The sequence below is a fragment of the Salvelinus fontinalis genome, chromosome 31 (genome assembly GCF_029448725.1).
Source record: "Salvelinus fontinalis isolate EN_2023a chromosome 31, ASM2944872v1, whole genome shotgun sequence".
Lineage (NCBI taxonomy): Eukaryota > Metazoa > Chordata > Actinopteri > Salmoniformes > Salmonidae > Salvelinus > Salvelinus fontinalis.
In genome coordinates, this window is record NC_074695.1 from 44050214 (window position 1) to 44063353 (window position 13140).

General features: G+C 43.4%; 1 protein-coding gene across 1 annotated transcript; it reads left to right on the top strand.

Annotated features, from left to right (window-relative positions):
* Window positions 1–1492: 1492 nt before the first annotated feature.
* On the top strand, window positions 1493–9300 carry LOC129830341 (PRELI domain containing protein 3B-like). Its single transcript, XM_055892851.1, has 6 exons — window positions 1493–1748; window positions 4393–4561; window positions 5126–5215; window positions 6756–6826; window positions 6948–7050; window positions 7173–9300. Exons 1-6 carry the CDS (start codon window positions 1717–1719, stop codon window positions 7287–7289), a joined length of 582 nt encoding a protein of 193 aa, XP_055748826.1. The 5' UTR covers window positions 1493–1716; the 3' UTR covers window positions 7290–9300.
* Window positions 9301–13140: the final 3840 nt, after the last annotated feature.

Consider the following 13140-nt stretch of genomic DNA (forward strand, 5'->3'; position numbering starts at 1 on the left):
GACGACACGAGAGGTTGAACAGGCTAGTAATGGGGGTTGCAACAATTTCGGCAGATAGTTTTAGAAAGAAAGGGTCCAGATTGTCTAGCCCGGCTGATTTGTAGGGGTCCGGATTTTGCAGCTCTTTCAGAACATCAGCTGACTGGATTTGGGAGAAGGAGAAGTGGGGAAGGCTTGGGCGAGTTGATGTGGGGAGTGCAGGGCTGTTGACCGGGGTAGGGGTAGCCAGGTGGAAAGCATGGCCAGCCGTAGAAAAATGCTTATTGAAATTCTCAATTATAGTGGATTTATCGGTGGTGACAGAGTTTCCTATCCTCAGTGCAGTGGGCAGCTGGGAGGAGGTGCTCTTATTCTCCATGGACTTTACAGTGTCCCAGAACTTTTTTGAGTTTGTGTTGCAGGAAGCAAATTTCTGCTTGAAAAAGCTAGCCTTGGCTTTTCTAACTGCCTGTGTATATTGGTTTCTAACTTCCCTGAAAAGTTGCATATCACGGGGGCTGTTCAATGCTAATGCAGAACGCCATAGGATGTTTTTGTGTTGGTTAAGGGCAGTCAGGTCTGGAGAGAACCGAGGGCTATATCTGTTCCTGGTTCTAAATTTCTTGAATGGGGCATGCTTATTTAAGATGGTGAGGGAGGCATTAAAAAAACAAAAAACAGGCATCCTCTACTGTCGGTATGAGGTCAATATCCTTCCAGGATACCCGGGCCAGGTAGATTAGAAAGGCCTGCTCGCTGAAGTGTTTCAGGGAGCGTTTGACAGTGATGAGTGGAGGTAGTTTGACTGTTGACCCTTTACGGATGCAGGCAATGAGGCAGTGATCGCTGAGATCTTGGTTGAAAACAGCAGAGGTGTATTTAGAGGGCAAGTTGGTTAGGATGATATCTATGAGGGTGCCCGTGTTTACGGCTTTGGGGTGGTACCTGGTAGGTTCATTGATAATTTGTGTGAGATTGAGGGCATCAAGCTTAGATTGTAGGATGGCTCGGGTGTTAAGCATGTCCCAGTTTAGGTCACCTAGCAGCACGAGCTCTGAAGATAGATGGGGGGCAATCAGTTCACATATGGTGTCCAGAGCACAACTGGGGGCAGAGGGTGGTCTATAGCAGGCGGCAACGGTGAGAGACTTGTTTTTAGAGCGGTGGATTTTTAAAAGTAGAAGTTTAAATTGTTTGAGTACAGACCTGGATAGTAGGACAGAACTCAGAACTCTCAGAATTCATTGACCAATGGGATCCCTATCTCCTCCTTTCTTTAATATCTCTTAACCAAATATTTATTTTTTCATAACTAACCCATTTTTCTAGCTGTGTCATAACATTCTCCAAAGATTTGTATAACTAGCCCACTGTGCCTTCTCTCCGCAATCTTCTCTTGTAACCTAGCGTTGACTCGCTTCCTGGGGGCGGGTCTTTGTCTGTGCTTTGCGATTGACAGCCCGTTAAAATTGGTAGACACAGCCTTTCACGTTATGTAAGGAGATATGTACGAAATAAATTCTTACTCAAAAATACTTGTCAGAAAAATTCCAGAGATTTTAATGCAGTTAACTCCGTCATGTTTTTCTCTGATTGGTTGATCATTTTTTCTATAGAAGTGGGTGGAGGGGGACGGACCATAATTTTGCCACTTGTGGGCAACGTCGTTTCCTTCACAGCTGAGGTCAAGCTGTCATATGTGGCCGACTCGCAAGCCCTGACAAAACGGTCTAAAACATGAAGATCTGGACCTCCGAACACATATTCAAGTGAGTAATTTATTAATAAGGATTTATAAAGTGCTTATTTTAAATACGCTTGATATTACGTTATCTTGCTAGCTTATTTAAGTTTGTAGCATGCTAGCGCTGGTAGTGGTAGCTAGGTTCCCAACCGGCCAACGTTAGCTCTTTGACGTTAGCCAGCTAGCGCTAGCCTGCTGCCATTACAAGTTGATGAGAGTTAGAGCAGCTAACATTGTAGCTAGCTAGCTAACAAGCTATTTGGCTAGCCAACACATCAAACTCTGTCTGTTGTAGCTAGCTATTGTTGAACGCCATTCGTAGAAGCCAACGATATCGAGAACAGCCAGCCATAATTACATTAAAGTCACTAAACAGGATTTTTAACCTACCAAATAATACTAGCTAGTTAGCTAACGCTGCTAGTTAGCCACATTACACGTAACTAAATAACTATGTCAATACATTCCAGTCGAAGTATCCAGCAGTGGTCGAACTTGTTAATTGTCAAAATGTCACGGGATTCGGGTGGTTGACCTATACTTGTAAGGTCATGCGAATTCATTATGTTTTCGTAACCTGCAATAGAAAAAGTCACTTCCGGACGTAGCTGTATTGAAATGGCGTTAAAGGTGTTTCTCTCATTACATAACGGTCACTGAGGTATAATAAGAACGGCAACAGTCCAAGTCCAAGCCAACAAGCTAAAACATGGCAACAGTGAACATGTCGTAACACCTTGGGCCAATTGAGATAGTAATTAACTTAAATGTGTTAGTCACACTAACTCCCACCTTGGGCCAATCGGTGTAATTTTGTTCACCCAAGTTTCCTCAATCGTCCGTGCTGTCTGAGAACGCGTGCATAACGGACGGATCCACTGTCGCTTCTCCGATTTCATCGTAGGGGGGCAGTTAAAGGCCACAACATTTCACATTGCCTGCCCCTGTTAAATGCAAAAAACAGGCATTCACTCTCTGAGACTCGAATAAAGTGCGTTATATGCCAGCTAGCTAGCTAACTACCTACCTACTGTACTGGAGGCACAATGGTGGGATCATGTTTCTTATGTCCCAATAACCAGGGCTTAATACTCTGGGGAATTTATGCCTCTAACCAGGTTTCCATCCTACCATTTTATGCGAGTCAAGTACATGTCTTTAAAAAATGCTGGACTGATTGGAAGATTTTGTCTGTAAACTTTTCAAACGTTGACAAAATACAAAAAGATCCCACCTTGTCTACCGTATCTTTAAAATTAATTGTGAGAAATATTGAATAAATATCGAAGAACTTGGAGTCACGCGACAATGTGTGGTCTTTCCACAAAGACTAGGCGGGAAAGCATGCAGTTAAAATAAGTTAGGAAGAACTTCACAGGTTTGAGAAAATGCCAGATGTTGTGCTCAATTTAATTCCTTTCCAATAAATATTGTTGGTCTTATTCTGGTGACAGGATCATCGATGCTTGGCTGCCTGTTTGACAAATACAAATAATCTTGCTCTTTTGTCCATTATAATCTCATAATAGAGTGCGGGTAGGCCAGCCTACATCTGCAACCTGTTGGCTAGAGTGCACCTGCTAATACCAACACTTGCTATATAACACCATTATTTTGTTGTGAGAACCATCAATAGAGTTGAAAATGCAAAGCCCATTTAACTTGTATTTTTTTATTTAGTACATGGGAATTTAACTGCAAAAAGTATGTGTATTTGCACTACGTCATCACACACAGCTTTTTATCTGCATCAAGTCAATTTGAATGAAACTCATCTCTGGTGGGGAAATGCACATTTTAGAATATTTGCATAAATCATGTTGCCAATTGGATGGAAACCTAGCATGCGATTGTAAACAAAGCTGCATTTGTACATTAAAGGATACATGGTCAAACCAAGTACATTTACTTCTATTACTGAACCCATAATGAATATTTCATAATACACGTCCCACAGTACAATGTCTAGCTGGCTAAACCACTCCATGTTGAAGGAAGTTTCTGATTAATTCCACCAATGGAGTGGAGCAGACACCAGGCTTTGTGGAATTCAGCTCCAACTACATCGATTCGCCCAAGGTCGATACTTAAAAAAAAAAAAAATGTTAATTCTGAAATGCTTACATTCTACGTACGTATGTTTGTACTCTGTAGTTCCGTGTCTGTTTGATTGCTGAAATCCATACTTTTTAAATAAACATTAAACAAATACAACCATTGACGGTTTGCTCATTGCTGTTGCTCCCATTTGACTACTCGGCGCAAATGCACATGTCACTTGAATCTCAACAAGGAAACAGTCGATGGTTGTATTTGATTAATGTTTATTGATAAGTATGAATTGCAGCTAACAAAGGCACGCCACTACAGAGGACAAACATGGGTACAAGGTAAATGTTTCATAATATATTTTTAATATATAAGTATTGACCTTGGTTAATCACTAGTCAGAGCTGAATTCCCCAAAGCCTGGTCTCTGCTCCACTCAGTTGTTGGAGTTCATCAGAAACTTCCTTCACCGTGAAGTTTAGTCAGATAAATGTCAGGACAGGTTTTCAAATGAATTCATTTTGGCGCACGCCATGATGTCCACTTGATAAGATTATGAAATGCACACATTATGATAGTATTACAGTCATATTGATTTCCTGTCTTGTCCCCCCCCACAGCCACCCGTGGGAGACTGTGACCAAGGCAGCAATGCAGAAGTATCCCAACCCAATGAACCCTGGCGTGGTAGGGGTGGATGTGTTGAACAGACATGTGGACACACAGGGCCGGCTATACAGCAACAGACTGCTCAGCACAGAATGGGGACTGCCCTCCTTGGCCAAGACTGTAAGTCCTCAGCACACTGGATGCCTGTCTCCAATATTGCCGCTGATATGATTATCCTGATAAGTGCATTGCAGGTCACCAGTCTCACTGCTGTAGATATTGATATACTTTTCTGCACACGCAACAATCCAAATCCATTGCGTTTATCAGAAGTTGAGTGTACTAATGTTGACTAATTCAATCGGAGCAGTTAGCCCCTGAAATAAACCTAAGTCAGTATGTGTAGGCTTTCTGTTAGACTAGGCAAAATATTGAATGATGCTCATTCCAGTGAACAGGGGGAAGTGGGTAATGCTCAGAACAGTTGGCTGTCTGTACAGCTCTGTGGTAGTTACATGATTGCGCACTGCCGTGACCTCAGCGCTGCTAGACCTTCTACTGAAGGTTGTCTCAGCTAGACGGTTCAGACTGGTGTTGTGTAATCAAGACCGCATGAAGTTGTTGGGTAAATGTTTCTTAAACCTTAACTTGTGAATCAGCAGATCTGAGGATGTTTTGTCATTGATGTCAAACTTGTCACTGACAGTGATGTCATTGTATTTTATTTTATTTTTTAAATCCCAGCTCATTGGTATAACACGAACCAACACATACATCCAGGAACATTCGGTGGTGGACCCCAAGGAAAAGACTTTTGAGCTGCAATCTACAAATGTGAGTTCAAACCTATTGTCGGATGTACACTAAACAAAAATATAAACACAACATGCAACAATTTCAAAGATTTTACGGAGTTACAGTTTATATAAGGAAATCAGTCAATTGAAATAAAATTATTAGGCTTATCTATGAATTTCACATATGCAGCTGTTGGTCACACATCTTAAAGGTAGTGGCGTGGATCAGAAAACCAGTCCGTATCTGGTGAGACCCATTTACCTCATGCAGCGCAACACATCTCCTTTGAATAAAGTTGATTAGGCTGTTGATTGTGGCCAGTGTAATCTTGTCCCGCTCTTCAATGGTTGTGCCAAGTTGCTGGATATTGGCAGGAACAAGTTGCTGGATATTGGCAGGAACAAGTTGCTGGATATTGGCAGGAACTTGAACACGCTGTTGTACATGTCGATCCAGAGCGTCCCAAATATGCTCAATGAGTGACATGTCTGGTGAGTATGCAGGCCATGGAAGAACTGGGACATTTACTACTTTGAGCAATTGTGTACAGATCCTTGGGATATGGGGCTGTGCATTCAGGCTAAAACATGAGGCGGGGAATGAATGCAAAGACAGTGGGCCTCAGGATCTCGTCACGGTATCTCTGTGCATTCAAATTGCCATCGATAAAAGGCAATTGTTTGCATAGCTTATGCCTGCCCATACCATAACCCCACCCCCACCATGGGGCACTCTATTCACAATGTTGATATCAGCAAACCACTCGCCCACACAACGCCATACACGTCGTCTGCCCGGTACAGTTGAAATCGGGATTCAAGAGGTGAGGAGCACACTTCTCCAGCATACCAGTGGCCATCGACGGTGAGCATTTGCCCACACGATGCCGAACTGCAGTCAGGTCAAGACCCTGGTGAGGACGACGATCACACAGAGGAGATTCCCTGAGACGGTTTCTGCTGAAATTCTTTGCTTGTGCCAACCCAGTTTCATCAGCTGTCCGGGTGACTGGTCTCAAGATGATCCCGCAGTCGAAGAAGCCGGATGTGGAGGTCCTGGGCTGACGTGGTTACACATGGTTTGCAGTTGAGGCTTGTTGGACGTACTGCCAAATTCTCTAAAATGATGTTGGAGGCGGCTTATATTAGATAAATTAACATTACATTCTCTGGCAATAGCTCTGGTGGACATTCCTGCAGCCAGCATGTCAATTGCACACCTCAACTTGAAACATCTGTGGCATTCTGTCCCCCAGCACAAGGTGCACCTGTGTAATGATAATGCTGTTTAAACAGCTTCATGATATGCCACACCTGTCAGGTGGATGGAGGATTTTGGCAAATGAGAAATACTCACTAACAGGGATGTAAACAAATTTGCACACCACATTTGAGAGGGATACTCTTTTTGTGCTTGTGGAACATTTCTGGGATCTTTTATTTCAGCACAGGAAAAATGGGACCAGCACTTTACCCGTTGCAAATGTACACTGTTTGTTCAGTGTACATTTGTGGATAGTGTAGCTAACTCTCTTATCCCTGTAAACTGACATTGATGCACTTCCCTCTGCTTTCAGATTTCATGTACTAACATAGTATCTGTGGACGAGAAGTTAACATACAGGCCGCATCCGCAGGATCCCGAAAAGTAAGATGTACACACACACCTTTTTTTTTATGGGTTCATTTTAAAGTTTAAATACAGCAAAATGTATAAATGGGTTTGAGTTTCACAGCTAAACTTTTTCTTCTTTTATCCTTATGTTTAGGACCATACTGACACAAGAGGCACTTATCTCTGTGAAAGGAATTAGTCTGAGCAGTTACCTGGAGGGGCTCATGGCCAAAACCATCTCGGCAAACGCAGGCAAAGTAAGTCCTCTCACTTTACACCTGCAGCCTGGATGGAATATTTGAATGGAAATAGTATGAGAACACAATCTCATCCATGTTCAGTCCATAACTTCCCCATGTGTGTTTGGTATTTTGTTCAGGGACGAGAGGCGATGGAGTGGGTCATCAGGCGGTTAAACACAGAGATCGAGGAGCTGGCAGCAACGGCACAGGCCACAATCCGCATCCCCATGGCAGCCGCAGTCGCAGAGAAATGATCAGCCGCCATCTCAATGGAATTCAGACATTTCCCCTGAAAGGGAGACCTCCCCCTAATCTGCCAGCACAGCCACCTCTTGTATTGGCCCACTCATTTTCTGTCACAAGAACGCATCCTTCCCTCAGCGGACTGCCCATACAAGCAGGGTACACACTGTTGGGTACACAGTGAAGCTGATGACGGCATGCTGCGTTCGTAACCAAATGGGAGGTGGGAATTTACCAGTTGTGAGGTCTTAAATACTAGTTGGATGCATTCACATGCTTTGAACTTGTTGAGAAAAGCCTATTGGCAAATGGCAAACAAGCTGCGTAAAGTACAGCTATCATGTTTGCAAACAAATGATAGTATTCAAAAACCATATTAATAGATTCATTTTTATAAATGTTGTTGCATTTAATTGTCGTTATCAAGGTAATTTCCTTAGTAGGTGACGTCAGAAGTCTCCATGTGGGAGCTCAGGATTGTTTCCCACTAGTAATTACCAGTCGGAGGGCCTTTCAAGTGGCTTTTTCCAAGTCGTATGTGGCATATTCCGACTTCCCACTTGGTTATGAACGCAGCAGTAAACGGGGTTGAACCGGGTTGCATTCGAGGCTCATGGGATTTCTCGTCTTCTAATATTTTGTATCACACCGTGCCTACAGGTCATCAGGTTTATTTATTCTCCTCCTGCCCTCTTATTGTTATTCTGCAGCGAGCTGGTTTCCTCTCTGGCACTTGAAGTTTCAATTGAACATCATTCTATGTTGCCTATGCCAGCCATGCACTTACAACCATTAAATAGGCTAGCAGTCATTTTCAGGGAACAGTTAACTTACTGAGAAGAGAAACTAATATTACGTTTGTTGGTCTGTTTTGTGGGGTGTTCTAAAGTTACTGTTATATATTCAGTAATGAACACGTGAATTTTAATTACTTTAACTCATTGTTATTGCACGTATTACCAAGTAACAAGAGTACCACCATTGTATTCGCTATGTTCAGAAGTGTGGATACGTTTGTTCAATTCTCCCAAATGGTTCTCAACAGTTACAACAGTATGTGATTTCCACAACCTTATGAATAGTGCCCCTGTAGTGTTGGGTGCAGTCAGTGAACGTTAACGGTGGCCACTACGACGGGGTATGTTCAGGATTATTGGACAGGAGTGACTGTTGGTTTTTAACTCTGTGCAGTCTTGAACAACCCATTTTGTAAAATGTCATCAAAGTATGAGTAAAACAAACAAATCACATTTGTGATCCTGAACCTACCAGGATTGTTTCTGCCCCCTCATTTGGTGTCATCTGACAGTATTTGTGTTTTATAAGCTCTTAGTGGTGTAACCTACTGCAGTGGTTCATCTCACCAGTCTCCTCCCGCCAGCAGTGACATTTGCTGTGTTCGGTAGTAAATACCCATTGTAAAGTCATGTTGGATGCATTCACATGCTTTGAGAAACGCAGATTGGCTATTGGCCAACAAGCTGCGTCAACCATAAACCAAAATCTGTCATATAAACAAATTGGTGTTGAAAAAAACAGATTTTATGTTGCATTTAATGAAGAAAATGCTGTTATCGAGGGAATTTCCTCAGGTGATGTCAGCATGTGGGAGAAGGTGCTCGAGGATGAGTTCCCCACTAGTAATTAACAGTTGTGGTGGTTATAAGTGGATTTTTTCCCAGTCGTATCTGGTAAATACCACCTTCCCACTTGGTTATGAATGCAGCATTATTACGCCATAGAATCTGTTCTACATATGCCTATTCAGATACACTCCCCTTTAACTTCCCAAACTCCCTTTTAAAAACGTGTTACTGTTGTCCCATTTGTGTCAGGGTTGCATTGATGTTGGGTGAAGTCTGAGTGGCACTCCAGATATCAGTCACTTGTTTCAGGAATGAAGTGTCATGCGCGGAACATTTGAAAACAATGGCTATATATGAGTACACATTCCGAGAATGTCAAACAGAAGTACTTAATTAACACTGAAATGATCTCAATAAAATGTTATTGTTTCATGAACAGGTTGTCTTAGATGTGGGCATGTACTAAAAGTTTAAACTATTTATAGATATGTTACTTTTTACTCTTACATGGCCATAGCTAAAGGCTGGAATTTCTTAGGCCCATCAGTGGTCCACTGACATGAATATTTTTTTTATGACCGTATACCCCCATACCATTCTGTTGTAGGGGTACGCCCACACCATTCCAACACAAAATCTTCTTTTAACATACTTTTAATTTTTAAGGAATACTATTTCACTCATTGTAGGTTAGGTCATATTTCATAGAAATCTGGAAACACTGGACAGGTACTTTAAACAATTACACATTTCCCAGCCTATGGTCTATGAAACTACTATCAAATATAGAATAATGGTTTAAAATATACACTAATAGATATTAAGACAGATACAGACCTGCTGGACCTTCAGCATAGGGTTAACCATGTAATGCATGGTGGGTAAAGCAATGCCCTCCAGTTTGGCTGCCCCAAACGAACGCCTGTGGTTCAGGGTAACTATTTCAGCAGACCAGTCATTAGGCCTAGGCTTACACAATGGTTTTGTAAAGTAATTTCATGATGACGTGATTTGACGATGTACAGTATATATGGTCAATATGAATAGGCCTACTATAGTGGACTAGGGTTGTGCTTTAATTCCTGCATACATTGAGTGGGAAGTTCTGTAGTCTAGATAACACTGACATCTTCACAACATTTTCCAGGTCTGCAAAAGAGTGATGTCAACATTTAGCATCTTTTTATTTATCCATGCAGGGCCGGTTTCCCAGATACAGATTAAGCCTAGTCCTGGACTAACAACCATTGACTGTATGTAACAGTGTAGCTTCCGTCCTTCTCCTCACCCCTACCTGGGCTCGAACCAGGGACCCTCTGCACACGTCGACAACAGTCACCCTCAATCACAAGAACTGTTCGTCGGTAGCTTCATTAAATAGATTTCCATGGCCGAGCAGCCGGACAGAAGCCTAAGATCGCAATGCCAAGCGTTGGCTGGAGTGGTGGAAAGCCATTGGATTCTGGAGCAGTGGAAACGCGTTCTCTGGAGTGATGAATCACGCTTCGCAGTCCGACAGACTAATCTGGGTTTGCGGATGCCAGGAGAACACTAGCTGCCCCAATGCATAGTGCCAACTGGAAAGTTTGGTGGAGGAGGAATAATGGTCTGGGACTGTTTTTCATGGTTTGGGCTAGGGCCCTTAGTTCCAGTGAAGGGAAATCTTAACATTACAGCATAAAATGACATTCTAGACAATTCTGTGCTTCCAACAATGTGGCGACAGTTTGGGGAAGGCCCTTTCCTGTTTCAGCATGACAATGCCCCCGTGCACAAAGCTAGATACATACAGAAATGGTTTGTCGATCGGTGTGGAAGAACTTGACTGGCCTGCACAGAGCCCTGACCTTAACCCCATCGAACACCTTTAGGATGAATTGGAACGCCGACTTCAAACCAAGCCTAATTGCCCAACATCAGTGCCGGACCTCACTAATTCTCCTGTGGCTGAATGGAAGCAAATCCCCGCAGCAATGTTCCAACATCTAGTGGAAAGCCTACCCAAGAAAGTGTTATAGCAGCAAAGGTGGACCAACTACATATTAATGACCATGATTTTGGAATGAGAATGAAATGTTTGACGAGCAGGTGTTCACATATTTTTGGTCATGTAGTGTATGTCCTTGAACCGATTACTTTAAAATCACACACATACAAAGTTATAAGGACAATTTAGTTGCTAATGGCAGCCTGCAGTACTTTGGTCGGCCTTCAACTTGAGATACTCATTGAGAGGGGGCAGCACTGTGCTAGCATGCAACATCACTTCCTAGAGTCGCTCAAACTGCGCATGCAATGTTTCCAAAAACTCCTCCATGTAGCAAGATGGCGACACGCTGAAATGACATTTCCTAATCATCAAACGCGCAACTGATCATTTTCATAGAAAACAACATGGTGATGTCACCGATGGCTTCGTCCATATCCAATAGGCATCTAAGTGTTGTTGGATGGATGTTTGGAAAGTCACTGTCATATTTGAAAACACTTTATTTCAGATGCAGCAGGTTTAGCTATTTAGCTAGGCCTAATGTTTCATGTTGTTTGGACTGTTGTTTATAAGACAGTCGCTAAAATGAAACTTGGCTGTTATCGTTGCAAATACTATTATTTCGGATGTAGCAGTCAGGATAACTAGCATGCTAACTGGCTAGATACAGTAACTCTGTGTTATGGTTAGTGTAACTACCTACTTAGTATCTATCTTCAAATTATTTTCGAGTGCATTGCAGTTAATTGGTGACAATGACATTAACATGTATTTAGCATGACATTCATGCAAGATTTATAATATATTTACAACCCATAAGTAATGTGAAATGCACTCATAACTTATGACATAAGCTTCACTTGGGCTAAGCTTCATGTTTAGACTAAGCTTCATTTGGGCTTGATAGCCAGCTAGCTAAGCTAATTGCAGGCTAACGAGGCAGAGCATTGCATAATGGATGAATAAATGCACCCTGGGAATCGTAATATGCTGTAGACAAGGGCAATAAAGAAGCTTCAAAATAACAAAAACAAGGAATTGTGCAGTATGACTAACAAAAACCATAAAACATCAAAATGTATCAAATCTTACGGTACTGCATATATACTGTAATGACCCGGCTGGGTCATAAAGGGAAAAGAGACGGACTCTAGGTGTGCAGGTCAGAACACAGGTTTATTCATAAACTGGGCTATTGTTCCGGCCACAACCCACGCCGCTAAATGCCGAACGTACACAATGTTACCCTGTCGGGTCAAGAGTCACTCTCATAGGAACAGATCAAGGCACGAACAGAAGAGAGAGAACAATGAGACAGTAATCCCTATTTATGCATTTCCAAATCCCGCGGTATTACCCATCATACCCCCCCAACCTTTCCATCTGTCCTGACATATTCAACCCCTGCTAGTAGCCATGAGAACAATAACACACCCACAAACACAGAACACAATACCGGGTCGTTACATAGCCCCCCCCTTTCTAAACCCTAGCCCCTAGGGTTACACAACAAAATCCTTAAAACGACCCGGAGGTCGCATCAGTCTCTTGGGCCTCCCCGTGACTCTCAGCGGTGGCCCCACAGAACGCTCCTCTGCCCCAATGTCATTTCCAGCGCCCTCCGAAGAAGCAGCCCCCTCCCCAGGCTCAGGTTGTGCTAGAGTCTCCTCGTTAGACTGTTCCCGTGGGCTCACATCAGAGCCCTCACTCCCATTCCCTACCGTTTTCCTCCCTCTGTAGGGTGCCAATCGATCCCGGTGGACCACCACCTTCCTGCTCCGTGGGGGAACCTCCACCCGGTACGTCACCTCCCCCACTCTCTCTATCACCAGACACGGCCCCACCCATGCACTGTCCAGCTTTGGGCACCGCCCCTTCTTGCGCGTGGGGTTGTGAAGCCACACACATTCTCCCGCTCCAAAGTGCCTCCCCCTAGCGCGCGAGTCGTAGTGGCGCTTTTGGCGCACCCCTGCGTTTTCGAGTTGCTCTCTTGCGAAGGTGTGAGCCGCTTCTAACCGGTTCTGCAGACGACACACATAGTTCGGGCCAGGCAAAACCCCGTCGTCATTATCAGGAGGGTGGCCAAACGTTAGTTCGGCTGGGGTGCGCAACTCACGACCTAACATTAGTAGTGCTGGGGAGCACGCAGTCGATTCTTGAACAGCCGACCTACACGCCATAAGAATAAACGGTAAGTGGGTGTCCCAATCTCTCTGGTGTTTTGAGGTAACGATGGCCAGCTGCTGTGCTAATGTTCTGTTAAATCTTTCCACCAACCCATCGCTC

Bases quoted from the DNA above. Each gene is read 5' to 3' on its own strand.
- LOC129830341 (XM_055892851.1), top strand. From the start codon at position 1,717: ATGAAGATCTGGACCTCCGAACACATATTCAA. The intron at 5,216-6,755 runs GTGAGTTCAAAC...CTCTGCTTTCAG, and splicing joins TTGAGCTGCAATCTACAAAT to ATTTCATGTACTAACATAGT. The intron at 7,051-7,172 runs GTAAGTCCTCTC...TATTTTGTTCAG, and splicing joins TCTCGGCAAACGCAGGCAAA to GGACGAGAGGCGATGGAGTG.